Source organism: Caretta caretta, chromosome 13, assembly GCF_965140235.1.
Source record: "Caretta caretta isolate rCarCar2 chromosome 13, rCarCar1.hap1, whole genome shotgun sequence".
Lineage (NCBI taxonomy): Eukaryota > Metazoa > Chordata > Testudines > Cheloniidae > Caretta > Caretta caretta.
The window spans coordinates 3,177,888-3,193,792 of record NC_134218.1 but is presented as its reverse complement, the minus strand read 5'-3'; the positions used below and the strand labels follow the sequence as shown (position 1 = coordinate 3,193,792).

Here is a 15,905-nt window from a genome sequence, read left to right as displayed (position 1 = left end):
CTGGTGTCCTGAACCTGCCATGTGCATGCATTTCTGCAAAGCAAACACATTCTGCAGAAGGCAGAAGCCTGCCTGAAACCTACTTGGCTCTAGCCGCGAAGGCAAAGAACCCAGCTTCTTGAAAGGGGAACAATACCACAGACTAGCCCCTCTTTTTGTTTTAGATCTGCCTGGGTCACTGTTTATTGCCCACCTTTGTTGAACTGGGAAATCAAAATGCACTCCCCTCCCCCAGCATATGGAGCTAGACTGTATTATTCACAGGGTCTTAAAACACACTGGTTGCACCAAGACAAAGGAAACAGAGCCAGAGAGTTCATCTGAACAGCCTCTCTCCCTCTGCACCCCTCCTTCTCAGACTTCCTCTCTCCTCTTCCTCATGCACGCGTCTCTATTGTCTGCCTGTGGCTGGACTGGAGGAAAGAAAGGGAATTAAAGAAACCCACCCGCCCAGCCGGGGGAGAATGAACTGCCTGGGGCTTTCACTGCGTGGCTGGATATTCCCTGCCCCAGAACATGGGGTTGCAGGACAGTGTGGATGATTGTCCTGGCCCCGGGGTGGTGTGCCTTTCCAGTGTGTGTGTGTTGAAGAAGTTCTCTCTTTATTCTGGAGCATGTCTCAGAGCTGAGTACCGCCCCCGCCTGACACCTGTTCCGCCCCCCCCCCCTTGAACTGAGACTCAGACCAAGGGCTGTGTGTCTAAATGTTAAGCAGATGGGCAGTGGGCCATCTCTCCGCCCCCCATTTCCCCCCCTTCTCTTCCTTCTTGCCCCTCCTCCTTTCACTTTTTCTCCATCTCTTTCCTTTTTTCTTTCTCTTTCACCCACTTTACCTATCTCTCTCCCCCTTCGCCTCTCACTCTCTCTCACACACACACTCACACACTTTCTCTGCCTTTTCCCCTTTCTCTCCCTCCTCCCTTTCTCCCCCACCCCACCCCACCCCACCCTGCGCAGCCGGTTCAGCGGGGATGCGATGATTGTCCTGGGGGACGCGTGATGGATTCAGCTCCTCAGCAAAGCACCGCCTGATCTCCAGCCTGCGTCCCATCTAAAGACCGCGGGCCCTGAGTGCTGAGCTCAGCGAGCGCCAGCCGGCTCCCCCCACGCCCGCCGCCGGCGCAGGGAGCTGTCCAGTGCTGATCCCCTCGGAGCGCAGGAGAGAAGCCCCCCAGCTCGCACCATGCCCCGCTCCTTCCTGGTCAAGAAGATCAAAGCAGACGCTCTCCAGCCCTGCGAGGTCCCGGCTCCCCGCTACCACCCCCTGGAAGCTGCTTATGTGCTGGCCGGGTCCCGGGTGGGCAGCGGCCCCGGGGCCGAGAATGGTAAGTGGCTGAGGCCCGGGATGGAGAAGGGTCCCGGCAGCTGGAACCGGGGGAGGCTCCCTTCTACCCCGCAGTGCGTTTCACCCGAGAACCAGGGTCCCCTGCACAAGGCGGGGCGTCTCCGACGGGGTCAGCATCCCCCCCGCGCCGCGGGGCTTGTCGGAGGGGGGGTTGTGTCCCTGACACAGCGGAGCGTATTATTGGGAGGCTACGCCCCCCCCCCCCAGACACCGCAGCTCCTATTTTCAGGGGGGCAGCGGATTGTAATTGACGGGAGTGGAGCTGACCCCGGGCCCTGGGGAGTCTGTGCGCAGGAGCCTCCGGACCTCCGCAGCCTCTAAAGAGAGAGACTCCGGGTCGCCTCTGAAGAATAATTAGGACCATGAACCGGCCCGCTGGGTTTGCAACTGGGCAGGAAATGCCCGGCCAGAGGATTCCCTTCGCGGCTCGGGAGTGGGGCGGTTCGAACCCCGAACTCGGGAGGCCACGTGCCGAGCGGGCCCCGGGCAGCCGCCGGGACTTGAAAAGTGGCGTCTCCTGTGAGGGTGTTGGGTATTTCTGTAGGTGTAGCTGGAGGGGGGCATGGGGGGGGGTGTACACAAGCATATGCATTTAAAAGTGAACCTCTGTTTGTAGTATTGTGTGTGTGTGTGGGTGGGTGTGAGTTACAGTGTGGGTGGGTGGGTGTGAATTACAGTGTGTGTGTATAGGGATGAGTGCCCTATATTGTACATATGCATGTGTCTGTGGGTTGGGGAGGGGTGTGTGTATGCATGTGCTGGCATATGTGTATTATACTGTGCCGTGTTTGTATGCATGCTGTGTTTTGTTGTGTGGGGGTGCACACCTTTGTGTGGATGGACTGTGTGTGCCCTGTGGTGTGTGTGCGTGGGTTTGCACAGATGGGGTGTACCGGTCTGGATGTGTCGGTGCATTTCTCTATTGTGTTGGGGGCTATGCACGTACGTTGTGTTGCGGGCGGTGTGCCCGTGGTTGTGTACTGTGTGGGCTGGCGTGTGCAGACGTGTCTCTCCCTTAGCAAGGTGACCCTAGAACCCAGCAGCCTCTGCTCAAAGTTGCTCTGTTGCAAAATTTCTCCTCCTGCTCCTAGGGGTATTGCTGCCCTTGGAGGGGTCTTGCTAAGCCAGACTTCGTTACCCTCCAAGGACATGGGAGAGGGGCCAACTGTTCTGCCTGAGCAGCCCCCCAGATTTCCTCTGAGCTGGAAATGTCCCTGTGTTGTAGCTTTCCTCTGGGGCACCAATGGCTGAAGCTGGGCTTAAACCCTGCACTGGGCTCGCCTCGGGGTCACGTCCTGGTTGCCTTGTTCACTGCAGAACAAGTGGTGGCATTGACAAGCGAGAGCAATTCCCCAGGAGACAGGAGCTGATCCAGGCAGGGAGAAAGGACATCTTGGGAGGAAATGGGGTCAAGGGCACTCACGTTCCCAGGGGGCCTCATTGTTCAAAGCACTGCCAGCAGGTTTGCACTCCACAGCCCCTGCCAGGCGATGGCTCCGAGGGGCTGTCACCTCACCAGCTAGACCTGAGGAAACTATTTGCTGCTGCCTGGGGTTGGCTTCATGCAAACGAGGAACAGAATGGAAGAGCGAGGAAGGGAGAGCAGCAGGGAAAGGTGGAGAGTGGGAAAGAACAGAGGAGGAGAGGGATGGCATGGCCAGTGTCCCCACGCTCCAGCCTGCGGCATGTGGTGGTGAGTGGGAGCGTAGGAGGGTCAGGCTGAACTAAATGGGGTGGGGGCACCCCAAGCTCCATTAGAAGGCCCTGAACATGTGTCCCTATAACCAGAATGCCCAACACCATTGCGGGAGCGAGAAATGCTAGGCATGATGGCAATACCGTACTAGTCAGATGTTCCTCCAACATGAAACCACAAACAGGGCAGCCCCTGAGGCTCCCCAGATGTGCCCAGGGCTGTGTCATGCAGCACCCCCAGATATCTTCTCAGAGGGTGGAGTAGAGAGAACCTCTGCTGCTTCCAGGCGTTTGGAGGTTCCAGGGGAGGTGAGCTGCAAAGTGGGGAGGTGTTGGATGGGGTTGCAGCACCATGCCCAGCCCTAATCTACCCAGCCCAAGGTGACATTCCTGCCTGCCCTGGGTGCTTGGGGGAATTGGGAGGGCAGGCCGGGGCTCAATCCAAATAACAAGGCAGTCAATGTGAGCCTTGTCATTTACACGGAGGGGTGCTATATCAGCCGCTCATTAGAAGACTCCCTCAGCTTCACCCCCATCGAGACACTTCTTCACAACGCTGAGAAGGCTGCAGGGCTGCCCCAGAAGAGGGAGTGATTTTGAGATGACCTGTCTACCTCTCCCTGCAGGTTCAGAGAGGAATAGCAAGGGTCGTGCTATATCTTAGTGGAGATTCAGGGTGCTCTGAGATTCAGTCTGTCACAACCCCGCTAGGCCTGCCCCCCATTTCAGGTTCACACCACAACATTAGGAGACCTGGGATTCCCAAAATTTCTTGAGAAACTGCCCTTTCCCATCCATCTCATCACGCATAGACCATCATCTGGCCAACCGGGCCATTGCTTCCTAGGATGGAACTATCTGGGGTCAACAGAAGGCACACTCAGTGGAAAGCTCTCGTGTCTGAATTTGCTTCCTCTGAGTTAGTCAGGTGGCCTTGGCACATCCATGGATGGGGTTTGGTCTCTACAGAAATGAATTGTCTGCCAGATGGTTTTGATGTGTCCTAACAGTACCACTGACCCAACCATCCTGCACAGGGGGTAGCGTTTAATTCTATTTGTAAGTACCACTAGGCACCTAGAAGAAGACCTGAATAAATAAATAAGGAGGGGAAGGAGGATGCTGTGGCCAAAAGCTGGCCCTGTGAGTCAGGACCCCTGCATTCGAATCCCATTCCTGTCACTAACTCAGTGTGTATGGCAATGTGCAAGTCACGTACCCTCTCTGTGACTCAGTTTCCCCATCCGTGAAATGGGGGTAATTTCACTTACCTACCCTCATTATTGCTTGTACAGTACTTGGAGCTCCTCACCACAAAGGCCCTACAGAAGTGCAAAGAGTTATCATAATTCAGTATTTTCGGTATACATTTAGTTTAACAGAACATAGTCTGTTTATCTCCAGCCTCTGGATCCTCTCAGATCCAGTCAGTGACCCAGCTGGAAGAGGACCAATAAACATTGATTTACTGCCCAAAAGAAGAGGAATACCTGGTGCTGCCACTGGCATTAGTGATTGCATATGTGGGTACAGCAAATGGCACTTGGGGCTGCACATTTAGTACTGTGGTTGGCACTTCGGATCTCTCGGTTTGACACTGGGGATGGGTGGGGGTGTATTTTCAGCTCATGCCATGGCTGTACGGGTTGTGACAAACCCAGGCTGCGCCTTGCCGACAGAGGGTGGAATGTAGGGTACCTCCGTAACGGTACCACAAACGCTTGTACGGCTTCGGAGGTTTTCTGCTCCCTTCCATCCCCCTCCTCCCTACCTTTGTGTGTGTGTGGAGCAAAACGTGTGCGAAATAATTTGTGCGCTGGGTGATGTAAGGGAAAGGAATCCACGCCAGCCGGGGAGAAGCTGTTGATGCCGCTCTCCTGGAAATAACCTTGCTGTGTGCTCCAGAGAAAGTGTGAAAAATTGCTGAGGAGAGGGCTTTTCGCCCAGCGAGTGTGACCGCGCTCTGTAAACAAGGAGAGAGGGAGGGAGGGAAAGGCAGCTCCATAGCAGAGCTGGGGTGAGGGCGAAGGATCCAGGGCAGGGGAAATATCAGGTGGCCAGCTCCATCAGACACATGCAGTGATGGAAGACCACTGGAGAGCCGGGGGGTGGGGGTGGGGTTTACACCACATTCAGGCAAGGAGGGGATGCTGCTTCTTAGGAGATGACAGAAATATGCTTCCAGGGATTAAAAGGCAAGTCTTTTCAGAGCTGGGAAGCCAAGGAAGCGTAGGTTGGGGAGAGGACAAAAAATCAATAACTAGGCAGGCTGAGGGCCCGGGGAAACTGCAGGTCACACTCGAGCAATCACTGTAACCTGGCACTTAAAGTGAAGCAGGCCAGGAGGGAGAACCCGCCCCCCCCAGCCTGGATACCACTGTATCCACCCCTTCTTGGCATGACTGGCTCTTAAAACTACTTGTGAGGAGTAAAATTGTTGCCTTAGGAGATGCAGTCGCTTGCCCTGAGTGAGGGGTACGTGCAGAAGAATTTCCCATCCCCACCAGGGCCTTATCCCCTGTCTGCACAAACACTGCCCTTTCCAGAGTTAAAGCAAAGATCAGAATTCCTCCCTCAAACCAGAGCCTGAGCGTGTCTCCTCCACACAGTGCCTTTCGGTCGCCACACACAGGGGAAACCTGGGGTCATTCTCATCAGGCACCCCAAGGCGGTTAGGAATAGAGTGCTCAAGCGACAACAATGTCTGATCCAATTGCAGTCAAACTCACTTGATGTCAGTGTTAAAGGAGGAAGGAAGGTCTTGTGGCTAAGGCACAGGGGTGGGAGTCCAGAGACGTGGGTTCTGCTTCTGGTTTTGCCATGGACTAATTCTGGGACCATGGACAAGCCACTGAGCATCTTGTGAAACTCTCCCACCGTTGCTGGAGTACGGGTGCAACTCCCCAGCTGCTGGCAACGGGGGCGGTGCTCATGTAGACCAGTGGCTAGTGCTTGTGGCAGTTAACCCTGAGCAGAGTTAGGCAAAATCACTGGCCAGGCCCTCCCTGCCTTGGTTTCAAATAATTGTCAGACATACAAACCATGCAGCGAGGTTGACAGCTCTCAGCCCAACTCTGCTCCCCCACAGACAGTGTGGTTTGGTGCATGGAATGTGACATGGGCCCTCCAGAGACCTGGGTTCTGTTTCTAGCCCTGCCACTGACTTGCTATGTGACCTGGGGCAAGTCCCTTCCCCTTGTGAGTCAGTTGCCCAACCTGTAAAATGGGAATAAAGCTCATGAGTTCATTCAGAAACTATGAAATCCAGGGACGAGAAGCACTCTCTAGAAAAGCTGAGTATTGATTAGGATTAAATGGTGGTGGCAAGATGGGGCCACTAGTGTCACATGAACTCATTGACATGGAGCATGCGGTGGAGTAGGCGACTGGTGGTTTCCAAGTGCTGTTAAATGGGAAATCATGTCATGGCCATTGATTGTAAGTAGGCACTGAGTGTGGTGAATTAGTGCAAACAGTTTGGTGCAAGGGGGAAAGGTTTCCAGTAAGTGGGAGCTGGTATCGAGTGGGCTGATCCAGGTTATTAATTAAGCCTGTCTTTCAGCACGAGCACAGTTGGTTCTGGTCTATTGTCTGAGATTGTGGTGAACCCCATATAGTGCATCCACCGCCCACCCCTCATAAAATCTCAGGGACCTCAGGAGGTCATCGAGTCCAACCCCCCTGCTCAAAGCAGGACCAATCCCCAATTTCTGCTCCAGATCCCTAAATGGCCCCCTCAAGGATTGAACTCACAACCCTGGGTTTAGCAGGCCAATGCGCAAACCACTGAGCTATCCCTCCCCCCACAGGGCAGATTCCCCACCTTTTTCTGATGCCTCCCCCAGCACCCCGGAAAACAATTCTATACCCCAATTGCCTCCTTAGCCCCAAGTTCAAGCTCTTCTGGGGCAATACCCCACCTATTCCCCAGCTGGCAACTGGCTTTTTTCATGGAGGGTGGGGAGGAGCCCAAATCCAGGCTCGCTTCCATTCTTTTTTTTTATAATTGAAAACTCAAGGGGTTTCTATAGATAGGGCTCAGCCCCCCCACCTGCCAAGCTGAGCATCGTTGGTACATGCTGCACTGCACAGGAGTAGGTCTAGCTCCGGCCCTTACTACACTCTCCGTGCTGCAAGCTGCAAGCCGGGTGCTGCCATGAATGAAGTTACTTCTGCTAATGCGCTCGTCAGAGTACCTTTGCCTCTGAGCGCCACCTCCTGGTGGGTCTACACAGGCCTATGGAGAATAAACAATTGACGGAATAGGCCCTCTCCTTATTAGAGGAGAATATTGATAGACATGTATACATCAGACAGCCATCAGTCTTTGCAAATCAACATGCTGAATATTAATGTACCCAGAAATCCCTGGCTCATCTGAACTAAGTGCCGGAGCATACAGATGAGAGGTTGATGCCAGTGGGGGGAGGGATAGCTCAGTGGTTTGAGCATTGGCCTGCTAAACCCAGGGTTGTGAGTTCAATCCTTGAGGGGGCCATTTAGGGATCTGGGGCAAAAATTGGGGATTGGTCCTGCTTTGAGCAGGGGGTTGGACTAGATGACCTCTGAGGTCCCTTCCAACCCTGATATTCTATGATCTTCTATGAACACTTTTCTATCTCTCCTCAGCTGAAGGGTTACCTTAGGAGTCAATGAAGTTTTGCCAGTTTATGCCAGCTGAGAATCTGGCTCATTCTTCCATATTTTACCATGTCTCGCCAGCAAGAGCCGCCTGCACTGCTTTCAGCCGTGGCACCCACATTTCTAATGGGGAAACTGAGCCCAGCTCATAGCCTGAACATCTGGGTCTCTTTATCGGGCCAGTGAATCGTACCGACAGGGGTGAGAATGCATGTGCTGGGGGGTTTGCACAGCGGCACCTAACCCAGCCTCATCAGACCCGGGATGTTAATTTCAGAGATGGGATAGCCAGAAGCAACTCAATGCCTCACGTACTGTGTTGCAGTGGATGAGCTGTAGAAGTCACACTTCCAAAGGCTTTTGAGTCAGGGCCACCTGCACCAGCCACATGTGAGCCAGCTCATTGTGTGTTCAGAGGGGCACGTGTGTTTTGCATGCACAAATAGGAGGCTTTGTGGATGCACCGCTGCACAGCTTCCTGTGATTGATTCAGCCCTCAGTATTTTAAGTGGACGTGTCAATCATTAGTCGACAGCTAAACATCATCCCAAGTCCCCAAAAGATCAGCTATTCTATCAGCTCAGAGAGGTCAAAGATCATCAAACCAACAAAATACACTAAGTCGTCAGGTGATGTCTATTGCACAGAGTGTGACAGTTTCACACCATGTGTCTGTGGGGCTGTTTTGTTAGGTCCCAGTTATAATAAACCCGGGATGCATGGCCTGGAGGCACTGATGTTTATATCCAGGTTGCAGAGAGAGGTTTGCTTCCTACAGATGGGTAGAGTTTTTAGTCAGATCCTGGGTTCTCAAGCTGAGAGTCAAAACCACCCTCCATTTCTCAATAGCTAGGGAGATAAGGGGGTCCCCAAACTTGTTCTGTTGTTAACATGAGGGACCGGTCTGGAAAAGGCTGAGACCACTAAGTTAAAGATGCACCATGAAATATACACTGCAGAAGGCTGCTAAGTGCATCAAAAATATCCCTCTCATGAATCACCTTATTAGAGAGTTTTACCTTTCCAGGCACTGTACGGTCCTGATCCTCTCCTCTCACTTGGCGGGTGGACCCCCCTGGATCCCTGCCAATGGGACACAGAAGCAGAGCATGGCACTGCAGTGGCAATGTTTCCCTGTGAACAAGCACACCAGACCCTGCAGAAATCGCTCTGTGGGTTTGAGATCAGCACAGGGCAGGAGGGAGTCCACCTAACCATGGACCCTGACTGAGCCAGGATCAATGTTTGCATGCACCCTGCATGCTGCAGGGAGAACCCCCTGAGAGGCAAGGCAGGTTTGCTCCATTGGATTCCCACTGACAGGTATCCAGCACAGAAAGCTAGAACCATTTCAGAGCTGAAGCCCCTCCAGGTGGGTGGCTTTGATTTCCAGCAGTTCCACTAGAGACTCTCTGACTCTTCCAAGCGGGAGGGCAAGCCTCCTGGAGTTTCCAGATCCCTGAGCCCGGTTCTTTCCCTACTAGCTTTCCTTTTAAGGGGGTTCATGTGTCTTGCTTGTTGCCAGGAGCATCTGGTCTTTTGTTCACTGCCTGCAGCTTCCTTACAGCTGCGTTTCTGTCTTCTCACCTTTGCTGTCAGTCAAGCCCAACCTCCAACATCCATCCCCCCTTTGTGTCGCCAGGAGAGTCATGCTCCCAGGCTCTGTGCCGCCGTGTCTCTCTAGTCTCCCCCTGTCAGTAAAGCACCTGGCGAGAGTCAAACCGATAATCTGGTATTCTCTTGAGGGATGCGCCGTGAAAACAGCTCCACAACCAACAAGCCGTCCTACAGATGCTCCTACATTTAGAGGTTGCTCGCTCACTGATATCGCTGAGAGCAAGCTGGGCCTGTGTTTCCAGGGGAAATGGCTGGGGATGGAGGGCAAGACAGGGTGGCCTCTGTGTTCTGTCCCAAGCCCCTTCCTGATCATTCACTTTGGGCTTGTCCAGTTTTCCCCAGGTTTCTGGAGGGGGAGAGGACACTGAGAGACTGCACAGCTCATTGTGAGTGTCTGCCACAGTGGAGCAATGAGGAATTAAGCATCAGCAGCTGTCTAATGGCCTGGGAAGTGATGGAACCCAAAAGGGGCTGGTTGCAGTCTGGATTCAAAGGGCAGGTGGAGTGAATGGACCAGGGGCCGGGCCTAGGATTCTTTCCTTGTGGCTCTCTCAGCAGCTGGTTGGGTGGTGTGTGGCCAGGAGAGATAATAGACGGAGGCTGGGTCAGGACTGAGGAATGGTGCCCTGCGTGAGGTCTAATGGGAACAGGGTGGCTGCACATCGAGACAGACTGGGTCAGACTCCGGGACTGTGGCCCAAGGACTCCTGTCTCTCAGGCCAGGAGACGAATAGCGCACTCTGCCAGGCCCAGCTGCACCCACAGATTCGCAGATGTTAGCAAATATTATGGTGAACCAGATTTCGGTTTGGAATAAAACCCCAATCTCAGAACAGGACCAATGTGGCCTTGGCTACTGGGCGCTCCATATGAGAGCAAGGCCCTTTACACTGAGCTCTGCTAATCAGGTCAGTTCTGCATGGACAGCCATACAGCTTGGACTAAACCTCCCACGTCCTACTCCACCTTGCAACAGGCAAGAGGGGAATGCTGGGAAAGCGTCTGTGGGTCCAGTCACTCCTCAAGTCCTTGTCAGGATTCAGGAGTGGATCCCCCTCAGATATTGACTCTGACTCCTCATCTAGTTTTCAGCACTCTCCAGTCCTGTCAGCTCCCCCGGGCCGAAGGTTCTCATTTGGCTCGCCACAGAGACTGCGGGCCAGGACCAAGTTTGGGTGCAGGGTCAGATTCTGAACCCTCATCAGAAGTCCAGGAGCACCCAGACTTGGCTCTTTTGGCTTGCCCACCTCCATCCAAAACCCACCTACACTTTTCTTGCAAGTCTGCAGTGTGGTAAAGGCTGCCCCAGGGAAGTCCAGGTCTCATGGGGATGGGACAGTTAGGAAAGGGCTGGGACATACAAATAGGGAAGGAGAAGCCCTGGTAGATGGTGATCTCCATCTGTGTTTGTCTCCTGCAGGGTACAGCCAACATTGCCTCACGCCCTCCGACTATGAGCCTGACAAGAAACAAAGGTTTCAGCTGGTGTCTGCAGACCCGGTCTACGCCCCAGCTCACGAGGAGTACAGCGATCCTGAGAGTCCCCAGTCGAGCCTCTCTGCCCGCTACTTCAATGGCGAAGCTGCAGTCACAGACAGCTACTCCATGGATGCTTTCTTCATCACTGACGGCCGCTCCAGGCGACGTGGCGAGAGCCAGCGGCGCGGGACCCACCGCCACTCGTGTAATGAGTGCGGCAAGACCTACGCCACCTCCTCCAACCTCAGCCGGCACAAGCAGACCCACCGCAGCCTGGACAGCAAGATGGCCAGGAAGTGCCCCACCTGCGGCAAGGCCTACGTCTCCATGCCCGCCCTGGCCATGCACATCCTGACCCACAACCTGAAACACAAGTGCGACGTGTGCGGCAAGGCCTTCAGCCGGCCCTGGCTGCTGCAGGGCCACATGCGCTCGCACACGGGCGAGAAGCCCTTCGGCTGCTCCCACTGCGGCAAGGCCTTCGCCGACCGCTCCAACCTGCGGGCCCACATGCAGACCCACTCGGCCTTCAAGCACTTCAAGTGCAAGCAGTGCGAGAAGACCTTCGCCCTCAAGTCATACCTCAACAAGCACTGCGAGTCGGCCTGCTTCAAGGGCTCCGAACGCAGCTGTGCCATAGAGAACTGAGCCCTGTCCCCCGGGGAGGGGAGAGGAAAGGCCGGGGCAGACGAGAAGCCACCGACATTTGGGAGGAAGGGGGTCCCCTCCCCGCCACTCTCCCACCAGCGGAATCAGGGCTACTCAGAGCGCAAGAGGCAGCAGGGACTTTTGCAGCTCGGGCCAGCCGTGTTTGCTGGAAGGATGCGTTTTCCCAGGAAGGACTTGCTTCCTGCCGTGGGGAGGGCATGTGGGGCTGGGGGGTCCCAGGAATTTTCCTTCACCGACCAGGTGACGTTTCTGGATGGAAATCTCAAATGGTGCCAACCGCCAGTTCCACAGCTCGCCCGTTTCCCACCCTCCAACCCTCATCCCCCCACTCCCATCTCTTCCCCTCGCGGCTGGTGGAAACAACAGCTCCTGGCTGGCCGGGGGAATCGGGGCAGGACTGTCTCTGGAGCTGCTTTGCTGGCGAGTCAAAGTTCCTCCCCGTGGGATTCGCTCCTAGCTCCTTTTCAGGCCAAGGGACCTCGGGAAGCTCCTTGTGTATTTATTTAATTTATTGCTGTATTTATTTAGTGCTGCTTCTTCTCCTTGCCGGAATCGACTGGGGAGAAACGAAACTTGTCATCTTCTCCCTCAGGAGCTAAACTCACTGGGTTCAAAATGCATCAGCTGTGAAATTGTAAAAGTATTGACAAGGGAACAAGGCAGGCGAGGGGGTCAGCCAGGACACATGTGGGTTCTGTGCGACTGACAGGCCTGGGGGAGGGGCGTCAGTGCGACTGACAGGCCTGTGGGGAGGGGGTGGGGGAGTCAACTGACAGGCTGGGGCATGGGGGAGTCTATGTGACGGACAGGCTTCTGGGAGGGCAGTCTTGTGGACAGGAGGGGTGCTGCATGAGTGACAGGCCTGTGGAAGGGGGTAATTCTGTGCGGCTGACAAGCCTATGAGGGGGGAGAGGTGTTTGTGCGACTGTTGGGCTTGTGAAGTGGAAGGATGTCGGTGTGACTGTTGGGCCTGTGAGGGAGAGGGGTGTCTGTGCGGCTGTTGGGCCGGTGGAAGGGGGTGAGCCTATGTGCATATGTCTCTGAGTTCTGTCCTTGTTGGCTTGTCTGTGCTACCCTCGGAGCGCCTCTCTGGAGGTGCTCTGCTCTGTGACTGACTGGAGGGCTGCAGGGCAAGCCAGCCAGGGCAAATTCCCTCCCGCCGCAGCCATGGGACTGATAGAAAATCTCACCATCCCCTGGCTTTAGGAGCGAGTGCCCATTTGGCAGTTCAGGTGTTGGGGCAAGCCCCAACTCCTGGAATCAGGGGAATATGTCAGAATCTCAGCTTTCATTTAAAACATATAGGAAGATTCTAGCCCTTATTGGTGCAGAGAAAAGTTTAGAACCCTAACCTGAGCATCCCCTAGACGTTCAAAAACCAGAAGGTAAATTAAAGAAAACCCCAAATTCAGGAGGCTTTAAAACCAATCTCGTGATTTTTAAAACACATCTCAGGATTTGGGGGATTGGCAATCCTGCAAACACATACCCAGCAACTGGAGGGCCATTCTGGGAGGCAGAGAGTTTCCCTTGTTCGAGTGAGTTACCGACTCTCCGGGGAGTTGTGCAGCTGTCACAATCCAGTGCTTTATGGTGGGAGACCCTTACAGTGAGAGAAACGGGAGCAAAACTTAACGCTTCTGCAGTTTCCATCCATCCCAAATCTCACGGCAATGTAGGACAAGACGCCAGGAAGGATTAAGCTCCACCAGTGCCCACGGCCCACATGCCATAGCCAGAACTATCTGTCCTATTGGGTATGCCCAGTTGGTCTCCCTTCAATGCCCCAGAGGAAGGCAGAAAAACCTCCTAAAACCCCAGCCAACATGCCCAAGGGAAAAGTCCTTAAGCATGGGTTTTGTGAGCTGGTCCGTGATGTCAAAGCCAGATTCCCCTGCTATCCAAATCGCTACCTACGCTTCTCCCTGCAGACTCAGGTTTGATGGCCTTCTCCTGCCAGACGAGATGTGACAGGGCGTTAAGTCCCAATCTGAGTTTGGGAAGGGCCAGCCCCGCTCCTCACCCATCCCGACGCTCCCCCTGAGGCTGCAGTGTCACGCTGCGGGTTTGTGCTGAGAGGTGGCCACACCGAGCTGGGCCGTTGTGCTGGCGGCCAAGCCTGAGAGGGTGGCACCCTGACCCAATCTGACTCAAACTGTGGGGGGAGGGAGGGCTTCAGTCCACGTTACAGTAAGGCGTCTCGCTGTGGACCGTGCTCTGATCCCCGTGTCCCAATGGGCTTCCCGCACTGCCCAATCAATGGTGCATCCTGCTGATTCAGACAGACTGGGATGTTCAGGGGCTAGAACAGTCCCTCCCCAATCACCTCTCCCTCCGTCACAGAGCTGGAGTTCCCTTTGGCAGAGGCCAGTGAAAGGGGAGAGAACCAGTGCTACTGTAAAGTTCGGGGGGGGGGTCTATTTAAATGCTCTAATTTATATTATTTATAATTTATGCTTTCGACTATTTATTTGTCATGACAGAAGGGGCCGCACCAGACCCTGCGGGCCCCTTTGCATGTGTCCTTTGAGGGTCTGAAGGTTCCATGCAGATCTGTGCTGTTCCCAGGGCGAGAGTTCGGAGTGGAAGAGATGTAGGGCATTCGGTGACCTGGGGGAATTCCCTTATTCCCAGACTGAGGGACAGGGAGGCCAACCCCAGACTGTAGCTGGTGGGAGAAACTAAAGCTAGCCTGCCACAGCTCTGCATTGCCACTTGGAAAGGGATTCTGCACTCTGCCAGTTGGGAGCAGGCTGGTCAAGGCAAAGCTGTTCTCCCTCATCTTCCACAATGCCAAAGAAGGTTCCCCTGCCCTTTGCCAGGGTTCCAGGCTGCGCAGGGAATAAAACAGTCATTTCTATGCAACTTTCCAAGTGGAGAGCACTCTTTGCCATTCCTGTGTGCTCCAACCTTTCCCCATCACAACTGACTGCACCATCTACGGGCATGCCGTGCCTCCTCCCCATCACAGGCAATGCCCCTGGGGCAGGTGGCTGCCACCACAACACTTCCTGTTTCCTACCTCACATACTGAGCCTGTGACAGACTGTCAGTCACCACGCTGTCTGTGTCAGAGGGCATTGGTCCAAGAGACCAGGGCTCAGCCGCAACAGGGGCATGCCAACATGCCCAGCTCTTAGAGCCTCATGTATGTAGGAACGCACACACATGTACCCATGCCCTTCTCACAGTACACAGCCTCCCACGTTTCTTTGTACACACGTGTTCTCACATCTGCTGTCATGTCTGCAGTCTTTTCTGTGCCCCTCGCCTCACAGGACACCAGCCACGTGCTCATGCATGCACACCTTGATTGCACAAGCAGCTCCGCACACCTGCATAGTTGCACATAAGCACCAGGTGCCCAACCTCACAGGCACAATCCTACCTGCCCTCACGCCCCCTCAGCTAATCACACACACGCGGCCACGCCTGAGCCCATAACCTCAGATGTGAACTGCGTGCTACTCACATCCTCTACACACCTACACACCCCGGTAGACATGCAGAGTTTCACTCTCCCACTCACACATCCTCATGCAGTGCCATTCACACACTTTGATTCATGCCTACATACACACGTGCATTTACACGAGCACTGCATCACACACACACTGTGGGTATTCTTCTCTGATGGGCCCTTCCCTGGTGGAAACACAGTTGTCATAACTTACCTTCCTCTGGGGACAGAAGGTGGAGCACCTTCTTTCAGGGTTTATCCATTGGAGCTGTGGGTGAGCCAGCCCCCCTGGTTTGATTGCACTGGGGACAGACAGGAGGGCCAGTCCCTGCTCTGTGTTTATATTGTATATAGGAAATCTGACAGCAATAATTTTCCGTGCACGATTGATTTTTCTGCCAGGTTTTGTATTTGGCAGAACACAGTGAGACATGTCTACCGAGAACCGGCCACCTGCAGTATTACTTGTAATGCAATTCAGGGATATTAAAGGGACTTCTGCTACTCAGACACATGTCTCTGGAGATCTGTATGTATGGCTGAGCGGTGGTTGCAGGCTAAAGCTGGGGAAACTAGTAGAAAAATGTAACACACCTGTCACAAGGCCTGAGGTGCATCACATTTGAACCCACAGGTCCAAGGACAAGTGATTTGTTTAGTAAACCGTCCCTGTAAATACCTCGGGCATCAGCTGTCACTTCCCTGCTCAACCACTGCTGATCCAGGATCTTTTATGCTGTCCTGAGAAGCAGCAAGACACCTGCCAGGGCTACTTTTCATTTATGAGATATTCCTTTGATTAATTTTTTTCCTGCAGAACGAAGAGGAAATTAAAAATCCACTCTTCATATACTGTGCAATAGATAGCAAGAATCCCTTCCGGTTACAAGCGTATCTGAGCCAAAGACCACACATGAATTGACTTATCTGCAGGCAGCTTTAGAATCTCAAAAACAAAACAGGTAAATAAACAAAAACCACAAGGGAAAGGTCCGAGAG

The 15,905-nt window shown here is 54.0% G+C and overlaps 1 protein-coding gene across 1 annotated transcript; it reads left to right on the top strand.

Moving 5' to 3' along the window:
- Positions 1-798: 798 nt before the first annotated feature.
- Positions 799-12,183, top strand: SCRT2 (scratch family transcriptional repressor 2). The gene is made up of 2 exons (XM_048820502.2): positions 799-1,325; positions 10,719-12,183. The coding sequence occupies exons 1-2, from the start codon at positions 1,184-1,186 to the stop codon at positions 11,423-11,425; spliced, it is 849 nt and encodes a 282-aa protein (XP_048676459.2). The 5' UTR covers positions 799-1,183; the 3' UTR covers positions 11,426-12,183.
- Positions 12,184-15,905: the final 3,722 nt, after the last annotated feature.